Source organism: Teleopsis dalmanni, chromosome 2 (assembly GCF_002237135.1).
Source record: "Teleopsis dalmanni isolate 2A chromosome 2, ASM223713v2, whole genome shotgun sequence".
Lineage (NCBI taxonomy): Eukaryota > Metazoa > Arthropoda > Insecta > Diptera > Diopsidae > Teleopsis > Teleopsis dalmanni.
In genome coordinates, this window is record NC_051847.1 from 9,006,923 (window position 1) to 9,029,426 (window position 22,504).

The window sequence follows — 22,504 nt, forward strand, 5'->3', positions numbered from 1 at the left end:
TTTAAGACATTTTTTTGGGACTTTTGTTTTTTCTTATTATCGTTAGTAAAACTGTTCTCTTTATTAATTTTACATTTCTGTCAGTTCTCTTAATATTATACTCTATATTATTATATCTGATGTCCCTTTATGTTATTATCACAGAAACATTACCTAAAAAATGGTACTGGATAAGCCTGTGCTTCACATGTTAGAGCTAAAGTTTGATATCTTGGCGTTTGTATGGTAAAAGTGGAAGCAACACTCGGAAAACTTGGCGCTTTGAAGCCTACAGGTTCTGAAGAAAAAAGTGTGATTTAAAATGCAAATAGTAATTTCAGTTATAAGGTTTTATATATATATGTATGTATAACTCACTGAAACCAATTATGAATGTTGAGGTTAATAGGATATTTTAATTACAGGTATTACAAAGCATACCTAAAAAATGGCACTGGAAAGGCTTGAGCTTGACAAACGAGCGCAAAAGTTGTATTTAAATCTGCACGATGTGAGAAAGTCTGCACTTCACCGGAAAAGGTAGGGGCCTTTGAACCAAGCGGTTCTTAAAGATTATTAAAATATGAACAAAATTTAAAAATTTAAAATGCGTTCAAAAAAAAGTTATTATTAGGCGGAATTTATTGGGATAGTGTACTCAACTAATACATACAGAAGAGATAAAAATTTTAATTACAAAATACATTTAATTTATTAAATTAAATTTTTTTTTAAAAATATTTAAATATATTTTTTATTTATTATTACGATTTTTTTTTAAAGTTTAACAACCGAAAATTACATTTCTATTTATGAATATATGAGTATGAAGTCACCTTATCAATGGAACGGGGTATGCTTGAGCTTGGCAAAGTAGCGCAAAACTATTGCCTTCAAGTTTTTGTAGTTCAATTAATTTATACTCTAGTGAAAATGTAGGTGGCTTAGCACCAACAGGTTCTAAAAAATAAATTAATTTTTGTATATCACCTTAACATATACTATAATATTTAATAAATTTATATCACCCCTTAATGTTGGGAAGAGAGTAGTATATATAAATTTATATTGTGCTTATTCGAAATAAGCTTTAAATCTTGTCTTTTATTATTAAAAACGTATTAAAATCAAAATAGCTCGAATTCACTGTAAGTATTGCCGTTTAAATATTCCACGAAAATTAAACAATGAACTTGACATTTTAAATGTGTCACTTCTCCCGTAAGAAAAATAATATAAGAAAAGTCATTGCCACCCTCAAAAACTGGCTCAACCTAAAAGTTGTTATTGAGGTCATTGTCAGCATAGAAAGGTTAAATATGGTATATAGGATAAACGCACGCAACAAAATTAAAAGAAGGGCACATTCCAAGGACACAAGCGCAGCAACAAGAACAAGCAACAAGTTTATGGCAGTCACTAAAAATGTGACAGAAAACGAACACACAAACATAAGTTCACGTAGTAAAGAACAAAAGTCAACGACTGTTGTGTACCGGCTTGAAAGTGAAACGTGCGGCAAAATTACTACGTACAACAAAAACATTGTTCGTAGTAGAAAATTCATTCATGCCTTTTCATCCTACACAACTCACACTCATACGAAGTCCAATTGTGACAGTCATCTCAACTGAATGCTATTGCTATTTCACACTTGCAAGAGGAATTATACATTTTACAGTTTACACTTTGTGTTGCACATTCTAAACACAAATTTATACCCCTTCAATAGTGTAGGGGTAATTGTTGTGGGTAATTTTTTTCAGAGATGTCACATGAGCAGAGAGAAAAATGTGTGACTGAAATAGCAACAACATTGCGTGACTGAAACAACATAACAGAAACATATGATTCTGACATTTAGTTCTGTTTACGAATATGATGTAAACAAAAGCAAAACATACTCTCGCGAGAGAGAAGAAATTTCTGGTGTGAGTTAGGAGTTGAATCTTTTTTTTACTTTACTTTTGTATTTGATTTGTGTGTTTTATTTCTGTTTTGTTTTGATTTGGTAAATAAACACAATTTTGCACACAAGATGGAGTGAGCTGTCGTAAAACCTGTTTGCCGGCTAAAATTTTGTCTTTATTATTTGTTTGTTTTTAATTTAACTTGGGTAGTTGTTGTTGCTGCTATTGGATGCTATTTCAATTGAATTTGTGTGTGTGTATGAGTGTGACAATTTTACTATTTTATATTTGTTTTTGTAAATAAATTTCTGCGTGTGCATAATAAGTGTCTGGCATTTTTTATGAATGAAATGTGAGTTACTAAGCTTATTGCCTTTGTGTAGGAGATAGTAAAAAATTTAAATTACGCCGCCTTTAAACTAAATTTAACTGATGACGAATTATGACATTTTTAACAAGAATAGTATTCTAATAATATGCAAAAAAATACAACAGAAATGATTTCTTCATCTTAGCGATATTACTTAAAAACGTAATTTTTTTAATACAACACTTAAAAATTCTAACCTAAAAAAAGGTACTGGAAATGCTTGCGCTGGGCATAACATAGCAAAACTAGTGTCACGTCTACGTTCAATGCCAGACCACTTCGTATCAACGGAGAGTGTGGGAGCTTTAGCTCCAACTGGTTCTATAATATTTATTATTACAGTTTAAAACTACATATTAAATAAATACAAAAAAAAAAATTATATATTTTTAACCTGAATGCTGGGACGGGATACGCCTGCGCTGGACAAAATAACGCTATGTTATGCATTTGCATGCGCTCAATCCATGTGCGTCTCATATCGTTCGACAGCAGCGTTGGCGCTTTCCCGCCGACTGGTTCTAAATTGACGTAATAAGATCAGTATCTTTAAGAGTTTATGTTCGCAAAATATTTTTTATAAAAACTACATAAAAATTCTTGCTGAAAACTGCTTGATTTTACTTTGCTTACCGAAAATTTGGAGCAGGGTAGCCCTGGGCCGGACATAGTAGGGATATTGCATGAGCTTGTCGTAATTCTAATGGCTTTTGTACAAGTGCAGGAGTTTTGGGAGCTGAACTTGATATGGGTTCTAAATGAGACATAAAAGGTATATCATACATAAAAAAATATTTCAAAATTTCACGTAAAAAAACTAATTGAATGTTGAGTTTTGGCACCTCTATAATTTTGACCTATTATATGTGTACACTGTACCTCACCGAGTATTATATATTAATTTATATTTATATCAAACATTGAACATTATGTGTAGAAAAATGTATACACAATATACACATATAAATAAATGTTTTATAAAACAGAAATTAACATGAAAGAGCCACATTATACAGTCAGTCATATGACGAATGGTCACCGCACTATTATGCTCCTTTTGATCAGGACCGAAAGTCATTTTATACAGACTGTCATATCCCAATTGTCAATTTTCTACTTTTACTACTATTATAGTAGTTGTTTCTGCCTAAATTTAAGCGATGTTTATTTTTGTGTGGATATGCTCACATATCCATACAAAATATACACATCTCTACTCCTAATAGACACGAATTCTGACATTTGTTACTGAGCAACACTGTTTTGACCAACGTGATGAGACACACAAAACCCTCAAAATTAAATCGTAATTTCATCTTACTCTCATATAAATTTACATTGAAAATAACAGCAATTTTAAATTTGTAGTGACTATGACTGTTTGTATGACATGGCTCTAAGTCAATATTTTTTTTGTGGCTTTCACCTCAACCTACAATAACACTATCCTGGTACAGACTATGTTCCCATGATGGACTGAGTGCTTAAAACAATAGTAGAATTTTTAAACACTAGCTAAGTCTATAAACAATACATTCTAATTAAACTAAAATTGAATATTAGAACTAACATTGGAATAAATTACAGTCAATTAGAGTAGATATCTTGACAACGAACATATAAATAAATCAGTAAAATTTGGGAGAGAGTCTATATGAATAATTTTATATCTGAATAATTTTATAAGAAAAATTGTTATATTTAAGAAAACAAATATGTTCGTATAAAAACTTTTTTGATTTATATTCCTTAGTTCATTTTAAAAATAAAATATAATTCTTACCGATAAAACTTGGTAGAGAAACAGCCGTCTGTCATCTGTCAGAAAATTTACTCTGTCTGTAGTTGTCCCTAACATAAGAACTAGTTCGATCTTTTGAATAATATTTGCTTAATAACTATTGTGTCAGGGACAAGTGTAAAGAATGAATCACAAACCAAGATGCACCGCCACCAGAATAGATCTATTGTACATTTGTGATGCCGATATTTTACAACAATAAATTAAATGCAAATCAAGCAATAAGATCACGTTGTTTTCTCATTTTCAAAGAAATTGACAATATCTCAACTGCATATACGTCAAACTTTTTAAGAAAAAAAAATTTTGCTTGCTCTACAATCTTACCGAAAATTTGGAGCAGGATAACCTTGCGCAGGACACAATACCGAAACATCTGTACCACTTTTCAATTGAAAAGGCTTACTCATTATGGAAGGTATGCGTGGTGCAGTACTGGATACAGGCTCTGTAAAGTTTATTGAACAAATTTGGAAAGTGGAATAACAAGTTAAACATAAATAATGTTGAAAACTGCTCAAATTTTTATAGACATAGATGGCTTTATAATCTATATCCGAGATATGTACTTAATATTTTTAGAATCGTTTTAGCATATATATCACTTTCAATATATTATAATGTCAATACCCTAGTCGGTCCCTATATCATATATTATCTGTATATTCTAAAATTCGGCGCAGGATAGCCTTGGGCAGGACACAATATAGCTGTGTTTTTTTTTATGTCTACAATATTTGGTTTGTATGTAAGTGAATTTATTTTAGGTGGGCTGCTTGAGACCGGTTCTAGAAAAAGTACATGTTCGAAACATATTAAAAGATTAGTGATTGTAAAATGTATAAAAACAACAATTGTATATTAGTACGTACTAAAACTGCCTGAATTTCTAGATTTGGTAAACTTTTTTGGTATTACATTAACAAATATATAAAAAAATCGATAGACAATTTGCTGAGTTTACCAACTCATTTTATTGCAAGGCAACACGACATCTCATAATATAATATATAATACAACAATAAAGAAGAACAAAAATTTAAACTTCATACCTAAAGTTTGGTGCTGGAAAACCCTGAGCTGGACAAAGTATGGAAATACTGGAAAACTGAATAACACTTAGTGGCCGTGCACTTACTGGAGGAACTTTTGGTGCAGTACTCGAAACAGGTTCTGGGAAAAATTATTAAATAAGAATTTATTTAATTGCAATATCCTTCAGGATATTTAGGATATAACGACAAAACTCTGAATACCGCTTTCACAAATTTTTTCATTAAAAACCAGGGTTCAGAAAAACACTGTGCTGTGCACAAAAATGCAAAACACCACGCACAAATGTTGTGCGATTCTAAAATTTCACACCACAAATGTGGTGTGCGAAAATTTTTGTGCACATCTTAAGTGCACATCTTGTGTGCACAAACGAAACGCACATTTCACACGAGTGTGGTGGAGTGAAATAAAACTCGCACACGCATTCGGTGTTTGTGCCGAAGTTATTTCGCACAGCACATTGTGTGTGCGGCAGCCAACATGCCCTCGCACACAACGTGTGCAGAAAAGAATACGAGAAGCACATTTTGTGTGCAGGCTCGAAAATAAAAATGCACCCAAATGTGCGGAGACGAAATGTCTACTGCACGTTTGTGTGAAATGATGATTTAAAAGCGCACAATATTATGACAAATATCGCAGCAAAATAGTACGGAAAACTGATTTGTATTAATTTTGGTCTTAATGCGAAATATTTTATTGAAGAAATAATTTTGTATTTATATTTTAATTTTGAATTTATTATTAGATTTACATTTATTGCTTATATTACTTATTTTTTTAAGGTTTATTAATTTAAAATATGGGAATAAAGTTAATTTCACAATGTACTTGAAAACTTTGTTATATTAAATAGGTACATGAATTTAATAGAGAAAGAGTATTTGTTTCGAAATGTTATAAGTAAAGAGGATCGGTTCTACGGATCGTACTTTGAAAAAATTAAATATATCAATTTTGGACTACTTCATAAAATTTTATTTAATAGTAAGTTGTACACTAAGATTCGTTAGTAAGGTTATAAAAAGCAAATTAAATATTTTTTACAACAACATAAATTAATTTTGTTATTAGATTTCACTTAATTTTTTATCTTTAATTACAGTTTAAATTTTACAAAGTTATTGAAATAATTTAATAATTTAATATTTTAATTTCTTATTAAAAAATATATAATTTTTATTACATATTTTTTGAAATAAATTTTCATTTAATCTTATTAATAACATTGCTGAAATATTTTTTTCACTTAAATTATATCTCTGCTTACTTAGCACAGTAGAAAGGGCGCTAAAATCCTGCTACCTGTTCAAGAAAATATTTTCTTAATCTTTCGCGTTTTTTAATGAATGTTAGATACTCTACCTAAGTGAATACATATTTCTGTAGAAGAAAAATACCTATTTGTGGCCCTCCCGTATTATCTTTTTTAAACTGTTGCAAAATTTATTAAACAAATACACCAATACCAATACCTGCTACCTGTTCAAAAAAAATATTTTCCTAATCTTTCATATTTTTTGGGCATAAAAAAATCTTCCTAAAATATGTTTTTATTTTTTTTAAACTGGTGCAAAACTTTCCAAACAAATACTTTAAGTTCACTTACTATATTTGCATTTAAAAATGTACAAAGTAATATACAAAAAACTAATATTTTAAGTTAAAATACAAATAAGGTTAAGACAGTTATAATTTTTAGTTTACATTAATTAACAAAAATAATTATTTTAAATATTTGTTAATTTATGCAATTTTTAACATAAATTACGATCCCAACGAACGCAAATATCAATTTTTTCAAAATTTGCAACAAAATAATATTTTCTATTTCAAACAAAATTGTGAAGTTCCTGTAATTTTTCCACCCTTGGGTGCAAGCGCAAAATCGCACATTTGTGCACGTTTGTGCATCGCACATTTGTGCACATTTGTGCACGTTTGTGCAGTCGCACATTTGTGCACATTTGTGCAAACGTAATATGAGCAGCACACTCGTGTGCAAAGAGAATTTTTTGTCGCACAGTGCGGTGCGAGCATAAAATTTTCTCGCACATCTGATTGTGCACATTTTTAAAAATCAGTCACACAGCACAAATGTGTGTGCACGAATCTGTGTGCACAATCATCGCTTTGTGCGATGTGAAATTTAAAATCGCACAACAAATTTGAGTGCGTGCATTTTTTTTCTTAATACCACAAATGTGCGTGTGCATATTTTAAAAATAATTTCCACTCGCACAGTGCAGTGTGCGATTTTGTGCACCACATTCCGAACTCTGTTAAAAACTGCCAAAATGTGAGATCAGTTATTAATTTAAACAACATAATTTTTAATGAACTAAAATCGTATTTAAATTAACTTATATCGCGTATCTAGAAGGATCACTATGTTGAACCCTTACAACATAAAAATTTTAGCATTACTTTAGATTGAAGAATATAATAATTATTTTTTTCATAAATATCCTATGTAATGTTTTCAATAAATACACAGTCTAATCGTTATATTGTGAGTTATGTACACTAATAACAACGGCTTTATATCTGGACAATATAGATAAAAGTACGTATCTACATAAATGATGTCTAAAAGATTATATTGTTAAATTATATTTAGAAAAAATATAATTCATTATGTTCCATAAAAAATTATTTTATATAAATACTCCCAGATTACTAAAAATAGATTTCTGGTTTTGTTTGGCCTATATCTTGAAATCTATACCATATAATCTATTGAAGTTTACTTCAAGTTTACCTATAAAATGGCACTGGAAAACCTTGTGCTGGACACAACAACGCCAAGTTACTGGAACCGGCATATGTTTTCATATCGAATTTTGACAGTGAAGCAACTTTCGGCATAGCACTGCTTACTGGTTCTAAAAAATAATTAGTTTTTAGTATTTATATAGTGCAGTACTTTTTAATTTCTCTTATAAAGGCTACAACTTCATTCTTAGTAATAAAAAATATTTAAAATATATGCCTATAAACTGCCTGATAAGGACGGATATATTTTAAGATATTTTTATTGTAAATTCTCAAAATTATTCATTTTTAAAGGCTAATAAGTTGAAAATCATTATAGTCATTACACATTTCAAATAAAACTCTATTGACAAATAATAATAAATTTTAAGAAAATAACTTCAAAACCTAGGAAAAGAATTTATCTAAAATTTGGAACTGGATAACCTTGCGCAGGGCACATAAGTGAAACTGTGCCTTGATGTGACACAAATTCTATGCTTGTCTTCTGTATAAGCGCTACACGAGGAGCAGCCCCACTGATGGGCTCTAATTAGGAGAAATATATTCAATGATTCTGTACTACATTTTAAAAAAGTCAATAAAAGTAAAAGTAAATGAAATCTGCCTGATATAATCTTAAATTTTATGAAATTTGCAGTATTTAAAATAATATTTACCTAAAAAATGGTACTGGAAATGCTTGAGCTGGGCAAAGAAGCGTAACACTTAATTCTAATGCTATGTCAATGTTTCGTGTCTTATCTCCTGAAGTAAGACGTGGACTTACAGTGCCAACAGGTTCTTAAAAAATCGTTATTATGTTACTTTATATAATATATTGTATATTAAATTGTATGAAAAAATTTAACTTTAAAAATCTGCCCTTATGTTGTAATTCCCTTTTCAAAAGAAAGTAAATATTATTAAAAAAAAACTTGTAAAAAATATTATCTTTAATGTGATAAGTTTTTTTATTGATTTTTAATTTTTGAAAGAAGAATTTCCGAATAATTTTTAATACTCACACAAAGATTGGATTAAGTACATATAGAATAGAATAGAAAAAAACATAATACTAGGTTCTTACTGGAGGGAAACACTGAGATCATAGTGTCTCTTAATGAGTTTTAAATTTTATGGTAGGTAGAGATAGCAAGAGATAGTGATCCCCGTCCAGAATTCTCTTTCTGTTCCACATCCAAGCCGTTAAGTACCAAAGAACATGACTAGAAATCTGATCTACTTCTACACAGAAACGACAATACCAATTTGAACATATAAATCTTGTAGAGCAATTAATCAACAATTACAATAAATTTTTACCTAAATATTGGTACCGGATATGACTGCGCTGGACACAATAAAGTCACTGCATACTCTTTACGTGAACGAACAATGTTCAATTCATCGTGCGCGTTAAATTTTGGGCTCACACTGCCAACAGGTTCTAAGAAAATTTAGAGTAATTTTATTGCAATAATCGTGCTCTAAAATTGACAATTTAATGATTAATATGTCAAGACACAAAATTGAAATCTGCCTTTTTAGTTTTTGTATTAAGTATTTCATATTCAGAATTGATTTTAAAAGATGAAATTGAGATTTCTATGTATTTCAAAAATAAAAATTTAGAGTACCATCGTCTTTAAATAGTTTATTTTCAATGATCTCTGGAAATTAATATCGTTAAACGTGAAGAACCCACATACTCGTATTATCCTCACATTTAAAAGATCCAATTCTAGGTGAGATAAAATTCTTGTAATTTGTTTTTTTTTTGCTTTTTGATCTTTGCCGTATATATATAAATGTATAATATGCAATATGTACTAGTAGATACTTGTACATAAACGTATATTAAAACATATTCTTATATTTACAAAACTCTTCGAAAATTTTTGGCTTTTAATATAAAAATTAGAATATAATTTTTATTTTAATATAAATTAGAATTAGTGTTTGCATTAAAAATGTTCTATTTTCATCGTTACCTGAAAAATGGCACTGGATAAGCTTGTCCAGGACAAAATAATGTAAAACTTTCTCCCAAACTTGCTTCAGCATTTTTCAAACGATTTTCAACACTGATTTTTGGCGCTACTGTAGCTACTGGTTCTATATGAAAAAGGTTTATATTATGTACTTTGTAATATATTCATTAGAAATAATCAAACTGCCTGAATATTAATAACATATATTAAATATGTGCCTTAAGAAATATCTAATCTGTTTAATTTTTAGAATAAATTAACAAGGTATGTACCTGAAACTGGGCACCGGAAATGACTGTGCTGGACAAAATAGTGTAAATGTAGCGCCTAGTCTTGCACCTGCATCTCGTAAACGTTCTCCCACACTTATTTTTGGACCCACACTACCAACAGGTTCTATCAAATTAATACGTACACTATATATTGATTTCACCTACAAAATTGTTGGTATAAAACTAGCCTGAATGTTAATGAGTAGCGATGACGATAGCATTTAATTATTATTATTAGGTTTCAACGGAATAATTACCGAAATAGAGGAACCGGATACGATTGCGCTGGACAAAATATGCTTAAAGTATTACCAATAGCTGCTTCAGCATCATTACGTCGATTCATAAGATTTATTTTAGGAGCAACACTACCAACTGGTTCTGAAAATTATGGTGATAGGTTTGGCAAAGAAAAGTATATATAAGTTCGAAAACTGCCGGAAGATTGCAATAGAAGTTTTCAGCAATAAAAAAAATTGATCTCTCTAACAAAAATCAAGCAATGTATTATTTTTATATTCTAATAGTATTATTACTTAATATCATAATGTTTTAAATTTAACGTTTCCTCAACTTCAAATAAGTAGATTGCAATAATTGTTAAGAATAAAAATGTGCGATAAACTAATAATTCTTTAAATAATTTACTCAAATATTTGAAGCGCTTTTGTAGTATTTAAATTTTGACATCCGGAATAAAAGAGTATTTTATGTCTAACAAAGGAATGAGGTAGAAACAATAAAATCCATTATTATTGTTGGATTAATTGTTTGAAAATTACCTATACGCCGGTACAGGATATGACTGTGCGGGACAAAAAATGCACAATGAAGTGTTGACACGTGCCTCAGCATCTTTACGTCGCTCTCCAACACTTATTTTTGGCCCAACACTGCCCACAGGCTCTACAATAAAACAAAGCCCACAACAAAGGATTAAATTAACAATTAAAGTGATGTACTTTTTCTGCATCAGAACTTTGGCTTAGAGTGTTTGAAAATTACCTATATTATGTTGGGATACAATACGCACAAAATTAGACATCATAAAAATAACAACTTAACTACATAACAAAAGCCAACTGAACTTTTAGACCACACAATAGTTTAATACCTGAACAATGGCACAGGATACGATTGGGCTGGACAAAAGAGGGCCACACTTGACTTTCGCTTAACTCCAGCATTTTGCAATTGATTGGCTATGCTTACTTTAGGTGCTACACTCCCCAAGGGTTCTTATAAAAAATACAATTTTATTTATTTAAGCATACATTTTTTATATAGTTGCCTTATAAGCTTGCCTGAATGTTTGAATATTTCAGAGTATATATATTTAATTATATACATAATTAAAATAAACTCATGTAAAAAATATAAGCTCTCGTAATGCAAGCACTCATTTATTTACCTGTAGAAAGGTACAGGAAATGCTTGAGCTGGACACATCAGTGCAATATGCTTGGCTTGGAGTATACTATCATGACTGAAGCCATCTTTCTTATTAACACGTGGAGCTACACTGCCAACTGGCTCTAAAATACGTTTGGAAAATAATGTTTAGATGTAAGATTCAAAATTGTTTCTAAGTCTCGCAAACTGCTGAATGTTGGAAAATAGTTGTACTTATTGAAAGCAATAATTTACCTATAAGCAGGTACCGGATATGATTGTGCTGGGCATTGTATAGCTATAGCTTTATGCGTAAAAACACGATCATGATTGAACTCATCCTTACGATTTACTCGAGGCGCTACACTACCAATAGGTTCTGAAATTTAAAAACTTACAAGTTAAACTCCTTCACATATTTATAATACATGAAAATTGTCATATATATTCAAGTTTATGCATAATATTATATATTATGTACAATATCTATGAATATTTATATTAAGACGTTTGGGGTTAATTTTACAATGCACGCTTGAGGTCCCATTTGGAATAAAATCGTAATTTGCAGTGAATTGTGAGTGAAACTTAAGTACCCAATGACAAGGACTTATGGGTTACTTATTAAATAAGTAAGCTGAAGTGAAAAAATTAAAGAATAATTGTGTGCGAAATCGATTAAAAATTATTACAAATTTTATATTTAAAAGTTTATCAAAAATATCTTTAAATATTTACATTGCAAACACCAGTAACAGTTAAGGACAGAAAAACACTCATATTACAGATAATTTAAGGCTTCTTAAGTGTGCATTGCAAAACTAGCCCTTAAGAACTTAATTGCTGAATATTACTAATTATAGCCTAATAAACAATTTATTCAAAATTTTGTAAGCTGCTTGAATGTGGATGCTAACATAGAATAAAAACACGAGTATTGGTTCAGTAGAGCTCTGCGATCATGGTAAGTGTTTTGTACTTATGGATTATACAAACTTCTCTATCAATTTAAAGAAGATTACTAACCTGTAATAAGGCATTGGAAATGATTGAGCTGGACATTTTAATGCAATCGTAAGACCATGACGTCCACGATCATGACTAAATTCATCATTTTTATTAACTTTTGGAGCAACACTTCCAACAGGTTCTAGGAACGAATGGTTAAATTTTAGATCAAATAATATTTTATGACAAATTATAACGAATGTTGGAATAAAACTGTATCCTATAAATTGCTAAATATAACATACGAGTATATAAATGGTTTATACATTTTTTGTTTTATATCTGCATTACCTATAAACTGGCACAGGATATGATTGCGCTGGACACAATAAAGCTAAAGATCTATTTTGTTTTCCCAAAAAAATTCCGACTTTATCTTTTATTTCTACTTTAGGCGCTACTGAGCCTACGGGTTCTGAAAATTTCTTAATATAAATAAGCATGATAAGATAATTTTTTTTGCCTGAATATTGGAGAGGATTGTTTTTCTTAAAAACTTAAAAAATAATATTTAATATTTTATCAAAAGATTTGAAAAATTTGAAGATGGATGCAGTTCTGATATACTCTATTTGGAAAGATAGTATAGGAGAATACTATATGGGTATGCATATGAATTAATTAACTGTATAGTTTTAATATATATTAAAATTAATATGGGAATGTAATCATTATTAGAGAAACTATTTGGCAAAGTAAGGTATAAGAGACTATTACTTTAGAAGCTAAAAATTAAAAATTTTTTCTAAACTTTATTTACCTAAAAACGGGCATTGGATACGCCTGCGCTGGACAAACCAGGCTCAAAGAAAAACTTGATATTGTTATTGAAATTTTAACTTTATCATTTATATCAACCTTAGGCGCAACTGATCCTACGGGTTCTAGAATAGACAAGACAATATACCATATAATATACTTAACATATTTTACAGAAAAAAATTCAACTAAACATTTGAAGTTGGGATTGGTATTAAGATTTTGGAAGTAAACAGCTTGACTTAAAAGTTTTCATGCATTTACTAGTTCAATATTATTGTTTATTTTAATGAATTATAGTTACTGGAGTCTTAAAAAAGACTGTATTATAGAATAAAACATTAAAGGTTGATAAAACTTGTACATTTATGTATGTATTTAAAATAAATTTTAACGTTTTACCTAAAGACAGGCATTGGATATCCTTGTGCCGGACACATTAAACTTAAAGAAGTATTAGATTTTCTTATTGAAAATCCAAGTTTGTCGTCCATATCGACCTTTGGTGCAACCGAACCTACAGGTTCTAAAACAACAAACTATAACAGTAAAAATTTGTCATTGAACTGCTTTAAGTTGTTGGGATAAGTATAGAAAATATACATAATTTAGTCTTCATACAATAATAACATTAAACTTCTATATGTATTTCTATAACTTTTATATAAGTCATGTAAATGCAATCACTTTTAGATTACCTAAACACAGGCATAGGATAACCTTGTGCTGGACATAATAAACTCAAAGAAGCGTTTAACTTTCTTATTGAAAAGTCCATTTTATCATGCATATCTACTTTAGGAGCCACGGAGCCAACCGGTTCTGAAAACATAAATAGTATACAAATATTGAATAGTAACCCTTCAAAACTTCTAACCCATTAGACCAACTTATAATTTATATGAAAATTATTCATTTGTAGTTCAAAGAAAAAATAATAATACATACCGAAACACTGGCATAGGATACCCTTGTGCAGGACATAATAAACTAAAAGCAAGACTAATTGGTTTATCTAACCAATTTATACGATCCTTAACATCTACTTTTGGTGCGACACTACCAACGGGTTCTGAAATTTTTGCATAATGGGTTTTAAAAACTTATATTAAAATAACTACCTTAAAAACAGGACCTGAATGTGGGTTATTGGAAATGTTTGCACATATTGTACTCTTATATGTTATTTAATAAACAATTTATTAAAGAAATTTACTTAAAAAAAACAACTAACCTGTAAAGTGGCATAGGATATGATTGAGCAGGACATAATAAGCTTAATGAACTACTATTAGCTTTATCAAGCCATGTTATACGATCCTTAAAATCAACCTTTGGAGCAACACTACCTACAGGTTCTGTGAATTATATTAATGATTACGATAGAATACGGATTATTTAAAAACGTGATATCAATTTCTGCCTGAATGTCTTGCAATACCTCGATACAAAAACCTAAGATAATATAATATGTTACCGAAATAAAGGCACTGGATATGATTGTGCTGGACAAATTAGTGCAAAACTTTGGGTAACTCGTGTGCGAGCATAGTTTATTTCATCCTTAATGTCAACCTTTGGTGCAACACTACCCACGGGTTCTATAACCGAAAAAAAACAAAAGTGATATTTATCAGTCTAAACAATAATGCTTTGCCATCATGTTGGTATAAGATAACTAAATCATTTCATGGAAAATTCTTATATCACCGATATTTATAAAAAAGAGTTAAGATTACTATACATTATAGTCTTCTATAAATAATTTATTTAATAAACTTTTTATTTTACCTAAACGTAGGCTCAGGATAGGATTGTGCAGGACATATCAACGCTTTGCTCAAATGCAAACGTGTACGACTAAAAGTAAATTCATCACGGGTATCAACTTTAGGTGCGACACTTCCCATAGGTTCTATAAATTATCAATTGTATAATCTACCTTGTTTCATTTAGAGGACAAATTTAAAGTAATTAAATGTTGGGTTAGGTTTATTATTCTTTTTATAAAATATTGTATTACTTGTTCTGTTATGGAGTTCAAAATTTGAATAGCCTTTTGTATCTAATATTTCAATTAACACAGTTCAGACTACTACTAAAACATTCTATATGGTTAAAAATTGCTAACCTGACAACTGGTACTGGATATGCTTGACTAGGGCATTGCATGGCATAGCCGTCTGCTAGCCTAGTCTGCACAAATTGGAACTTGTCATGCAAATTAATTATTTTTGGTGATACTGAACCCAGTGGTTCTAAAAAATATAAAAATATACTTATTTTTATATGTGTAGCATATGAGATGTGAGTAAAAATTTTCGATTTCAAGAAACTGTAATGTTGGCATAACGACCCAAATAAAAAATGATTTTGAAATTATTTACCTTACAAACGGCACCGGAAAAGCTTGACCGGGGCAATGCATTGAGTATTCAACACCTTGCTTAGCTTGCACTATCTGTGACTTATCATTCAGATTTGTTATTTTTGGTGGTACAGCACCTAAGGGCTCTAATAACCAAAACAATTTTAATTTCAAAGGAACGTAAAGATAACACAATGACTGAAAACTGACTGAATTTTTTGAGAACATATATAATTTGGTTGCAAACTTTACCTTACAATTGGTACTGGATATGCTTGACCTGGGCAATGCATTACAAAACTGGCGGCTTCTCTAGATAATACAACCTGATATTTGTCATGTACGTTAATAATTTTTGGTGGTACGGAACCAAGTGGTTCTATAATTATATTATTAAAATTTAATCAAAATAAGTGAATATAAGTATTTATAATTCTGAAAAATTAATTTATTTAATTGTTACAAATACTGTACGAAGATTGAAATAGGGTACCTGAATCCTTTCTTATTGTTTTAATAAAATTTACTGCGATCAAGAATTTAAACCTGACAAAATATTAATATAACAATTTCTAGGATTACCTTACAACCGGCACTGGAAAAGCTTGTCCAGGGCACTGCATTGCATATTCTGCACCTACGTGAACTTGCATAGTACGCACTTTCTCTAATAAATTCATTTTGGGAGGGACACTAGCGACTGGTTCTGTGATATATATAAATAATTGGAGAGTAAATATATTTTATTGATTTTAAGTACGAAGTATTGATTTATTGATTAAACTGCATGAATGCGTCTTTTATTTATGTCAAAAGTACACATAAAGAATATTGACTCTTTACTCCTTTCGTTTTAGATGGTAATATTATTTTCATTTTAATAAATTAAGGAAAAAAAATTCTTGTTTTTAAGAACTTCAACCAATATTCTAATAAATAAATATGCCTTTTGTATAAGCACATACCTATAAGTTGGTATCGGATATGACTGCGCTGGACATTTTAAACTTAAACTTGTACCCAAATGAGTTCTAGAATTTGATAGTTCATCAGCAATGCTTACTTTAGGTGGAACACTTCCAATTGGTTCTGATAAAATATAGTAGATTAAATACGTTTTAAAAATATTAAAGAAGTTTTGTTAAAAACCGCTTGAATGAGAGAAAAAGAGCGATGAGAGAAAACAAACGTATTGTGAATTTTTTTATATATTGCCTTTAAACCACCTTAACAAATGAGTTAACTTTATTTAAAACTATGATTTCCGAAATAAAATTATACATAAAATTATATAATATATAATCTACTGGTTTTTATATTATTTGTGTTATATATCTATTTGGAGAAATCAGTACAAGAAGATATCCCAAGCTTTTAAAGTTTATAGTTTAGACATTTAATACCCACCTATATGCTGGTATTGGATATGATTGTGCTGGGCATTTCAGATTTAAGCTATTACCCAGTTTCGTGCGAGCATTAGACACTTCATCATCTATGCTTACTTTTGGCGGAACACTACCAATAGGTTCTAAAATATTTAAATATGAAGTTTTAAAGATATATTGTGAAGAACAATAAAAAAGAATCGAAAATTAATTCTGAAAACTGCTCAATAGAAAATTATATTTATAACATTTGCTTATATGTATTTTATAATACCTAATTCTTCAATGATATATGTTAGTAGTAAATACTCATGAAGACACGTAATTGAAGAAAATCTAAATGACCATTAATTAGATCAAAATATTAAATACCTTTCAAATTCATAACATAAATTTGTTGATGTTAAAAGCTCAAAGTTTTAAGAAAATTTAAACTACCTATAGGCTGGAACGGGATACGACTGTGCTGGGCATAGTAACACAAAACTGTTGCCCAATGGAATTTCACGTGTTTGCAGTTTATCCTGTATATTTATTTTGGGTTTAACACTACCAACAGGTTCTAGCAAAAATATTTTATATTATAAATGGAAGATATAAGAAAATACTGCACTACTGTTGGGATAGTTGGGAACAAATTTCATTTAGTAAATAAATATTTTCAATATTGAAGTTTTACCTAAAACCAGGTACTGGATAAGATTGTGCAAGGCATAATAGAGCAAAATCTTCTTCTTCATGTATATCAACAAATTGATGTTTGTCCTGCAGATTAATTTTTGGTCGCACGGTACCAACCGGTTCTGGATGTAATATACATTATTACATTTTAAAAATATTATACAGTTGAAAACGAAACATACTGAATGTTTGGAAGGGTAAGAGTAATACGGTTTACACTATTGTAAAAACATAAAAATTATCATACCTAAAAACAGGCACAGGATATGACTGTGCAGGACAAAATATCGCTGTACTCGTAAAAGCTGATACTTGCATCATTTTAAAACGTTCCAAAAAATTAATTTTTGGAGCTACACTGCCAACAGGCTCTATGAGTAAAAGAAATAATATTTTCCAATGTATACATTACTACGATTATTTTAAACCACCTAACGTTGGGATAACAATCTACAATTAAATGATATATTTATTAACCTAAAAGTTGGCTTTGGATATGCTTGAGCTGGACATAATAAACTTAAGCCATTAGTTTTCCGACTTTTTACATGCTTTAAGTCATCACCAGAACTTATTTTTGGACTGACACTGCCGACAGGTTCTGGAAGTTATAAAAAATAGATTCAAACTAACAGTCTTAAACTATTTTTATTAAACGTTGAGAAAGTGTTGCCGTAATGATAGTTTAGAAGATATGTTGTTTATAGGTTGACATGAGCGATATAGTAAATAGTATATAGGATTTCGCAAATACTTATTTTGTGAGATTATGGTAAACTATTGAAATTAGAAAAGTTTAATAATACCTGTAGACTGGTGTGGGATACGATTGTGCAGGACATAACAAGTTTAAACTGAAAGTACTTTTGGCTTTGATGTGCTTAAAATCATCACCAGCGTTAATTTTTGGACTTACACTTCCAACCGGCTCTAAAAACATACGTTACGCTACTATATACTTTATAACTCAATTAAGACTTTCAAAAAAAAACTGCCTAATATGTTAGGAATTAACTGAGAACTCATACTTAAAATTTGTTTTTTATTAATGATCAGAATGATTAATATATTTTTGATCACTTACGTAAAGCGTATGTAAAAAAATTATATTATATTTTATTATTAAACCAGACACAAAAATATACTAATTACCGCAGGGCAAAGCAATGTTACACTATATTCTCTACGTACTTTTATAGTACGTGAGTCATCTCCTGATGTAAGTTTAGGACCAACGCTACCCACAGGTTCTTCATGTAAACAAAAATATAATGAATGATAATTAGACTTCGGTAGAAAAGTTACAAAAACTAATCTTAAATTCCTATCTATTTTTCTATTTATATAGCATGCATATATATATATTTATATATGAAAACCGCTGAAATTCTAGGATACGCTCTTAATTTACCTATAAAATGGTACCGGATATGCTTGAGCAGGGCATAATAGTGTAGCACTAAAGTTTGTAGCTACTTTAGGTATTTTGATAGCATCATCTCCGGCGGTCATTTTTGGACTTACACTGCCGACAGGCTCTTAAATATAGCGCAAGTAATTTTATTCATTTTGAAAACGTATTTTAAATTGAATATACAGCCTTGTTGGGATTTTTACTGTTCAATCGTATGTATTTATCACAATATATTACTAATTTTTATCAGTGTTTACCTATAAATTGGAACCGGGTAGGCCTGAGCAGGACATAGTAATGTTACACTGTGATTGCGCATTATACGCATAATTTTTATATTTTCTTCATTAGCATTTATTTTGGGACTGACACTTCCTACTGGCTCTATGCAAAAGACATAAAAAAATATTTTCTGCTATGTGTATGTGAAAATTTAATACAAAGAATGTTGGGAAGGAACCGCTATTGCATTAAAGACTTTATACAAATCCATCAATTGAAAATATGTATTGTTTACCTAAAGAATGGTACCGGATATGCTTGTGCTGGACAAAGCAAAGTTGCACTCATATTAAAATGAACTTTTACAATTCTGGATTCATCACCACTAGTCAGTTTTGGACTAACACTACCAACTGGTTCTGCACATAGAGTGAAGTTTTTAATTAGAATGAATATAATGGAATAGAAAACTCCTTTCATTGAATGTTGGAATAGGATTATTAGGTTCTGAAAATTGTGCGAATGATAATTAATCAAAGATTTATATTCCATTATTTGCGGTTTGGAGAACTCTATCCGCACACCTATGAGAATAATTAATCTATTTTATTCTAAAAAAATCTATAACTATTATATTGTATACTATGTACACGTTATTAATAATATTTTTCGAAAATTTTATTTTCTTTCTAGGTAATGTATATGATTTAATCGATTGATTTAATATATTTAATTAATTTTGTATAACTGCTTTTGCCAAATGTTTCTAATAAAATAGAGACGAATTATTTCGCAATTACTAAGAAGTTTCAATTAAAATTAGAATCTGGTTTAATATCACTGTTAAGAAATATTATAAGAAATTTATAAGGCTTACCTGAAGAATGGTACTGGATATGCTTGGGCAGGGCACAATAGTGTGACCGGTAAAGTTAAACCAAAATCTAAAACTTTAATATCATTTCCAGTAAGTAAACGTGGTGCAACGCTTCCAACAGGTTCTAACAATACACAAAATAAGACTCATTGGTGGAAAATTCTTAACAATGCAATCTATTTTAAACAAACTTGAAATTTAAGTAAGAAATTGGCTGCATGAAGTGGAGATTGTTAAGGGATACAAATTGTCTTTAACATGTGGAGTCGAAATATCATAAATAACCAAGTCACTCACATCATTCGCTAAAACTTTAGATTAGATATAAAATAATGTAATTTAAAAACCTACCTAAACATAGGTGAGGGAAATGCCTGCGCAGGACATAATAGTGTTAAACTATGATCAGCCATTGCTGTGAAACTACTGCTGGTTTGGAGGGTAGGAAATCTTGGAGAAACCCTACCAACCGGTTCTGCAAATTACATATGTCATTTTCAACAGTTAATTATTCAAATTAGAAGTAAAATCAATATTTATATTTTATTTAAAATATGAAATATTTATATGTAAAACTAACTTACCTTAAAAATAAAAGTTTGTAGGATAAGGACTTTTACTTATTAAAAGATATTAACAATGAATAATCTATTCAGAAAAACATAAAAATGCGCTCCATTTACTCAAGCTCAAGTCAAGCATTATTATTAAATATGTGTGTTTCAAATTTTTAAAAATCACAATTTAATTTCAACAAATTTAATTTTAACAAATTTAATTTTAACAAATTTAATTTTAACGTTAATTCAAAATATTTATCATTTTTAACAATTTGTTATTACCGATTTTATCGCGATCATTAGGGTACCCTATCCCAACATTCAGGCAGTTTTCAATTTAGGCTAAGGAACAACAATTTTTTGATCCCGCGTTATTAAATGAAATTAAATTATTTATATTAAAAATAATTAATTATAAAAACTCATTTTTAGGATTTATTTTTTATTAAAACAAATTAAAAGGGAAGCGCTTATTGCAAAGAAAAAGATTTTAAGCTAAAAATCTTTTTGATTGCTTTAGATGAATAAAATTTTTAATCAAAATATTGTTGTTAAATTTATTGCATATATCTTACAAACTAATATATATAATAACTGTAACTTTTAAGCATATTATATTTCATTATTTTTTTTTTAAATTGAAATAAAATTTTTTTATGAACGGTTTATAATATGCTTAAAATTAAATATAAGACATGTTTTAAAAAATAAATAATTTTATAATTTTTTTTTAATTTTATTACTTTTTCAAATTACTTTAAAAAGTAATTCTTTGGTGTTTAAGAAAATTTTTTTGAAATTAATATTTATTTAAAACATATCTTCTCCGAAAAGTATTTTTAAGCCATTACAATTTCATAGTATAAATTTAAGTATTAATTAAATAATTCTTGAAATATGTAGATTTGTAGAAAAATACGCCTCATTTATATGACTGTCAATTGGTTTATATAAGAGAAAGATTGGATAGCTTTAAGAGTTTACTAGATGTAATATTTCAAATCAATAAACCATCAATCTATATTGTGCAGACGGACTTCAATTTTGAAACAAAATTAATCTATATAATCTAAACAGAAACAGAAAACTTAATTGTTACAGATTTGTTTCTAAAATTTTTTTAAGTGGTAAATTCATAGCAATGGACATACATATACTTGCTATCATATTGTAAACTAAGTCTGTTAATGCAAGTAATTGATTATGTATATATAAATTGGATTTAAAAAGATATTTCGTTTTTATAATGGCATTAAATATACTTTTCCAGTGTATTGAAAATACTACAAATATGTGTCAATGATACCAAAAACAACTTATTTTATTAATTTTTTAAATATTTTTTTACAACTTTACTACTTTAATATTATCATTTTTATTTTCGAAATCATAATATGTAAAAAACATTTTTAGTTGTTTTTGCTAACATATTATATATAATGGAATTTCCCTCTTTAATGGTAAAATTAATTTCGTTTTATAAAACCTCTACATACTCTGTCAACCTTGATTTTTATTCTCCTTTCTGAGACTATCTATTGATATTGATATTTTATTGTTTTTTAAATTTTCTTGAACTAATAAATAAGCTCTGGTTTAATATACTTTCAAAGAAAATACCTAAGTATAATAATATTTTTGAAAACTTTAATTAAAAGCTAATAATAATTACTGAATTTTGCTTTAAATTAAAAAATTA

The 22,504-nt window shown here is 29.1% G+C and overlaps 1 protein-coding gene across 1 annotated transcript in view; it reads right to left on the bottom strand.

Moving 5' to 3' along the window:
- Positions 1-22,504, bottom strand: part of LOC119682666 (Down syndrome cell adhesion molecule-like protein Dscam2) — a 93,511-nt gene that overhangs the window by 56,368 nt on the left and 14,639 nt on the right. Inside the window, exon 4 of the mRNA XM_038096156.1 lies at positions 10,137-10,260. Coding sequence (XP_037952084.1) covers positions 10,137-10,260 — 124 coding nt within the window. The remainder of the gene's footprint in view (positions 1-10,136; positions 10,261-22,504) is intronic.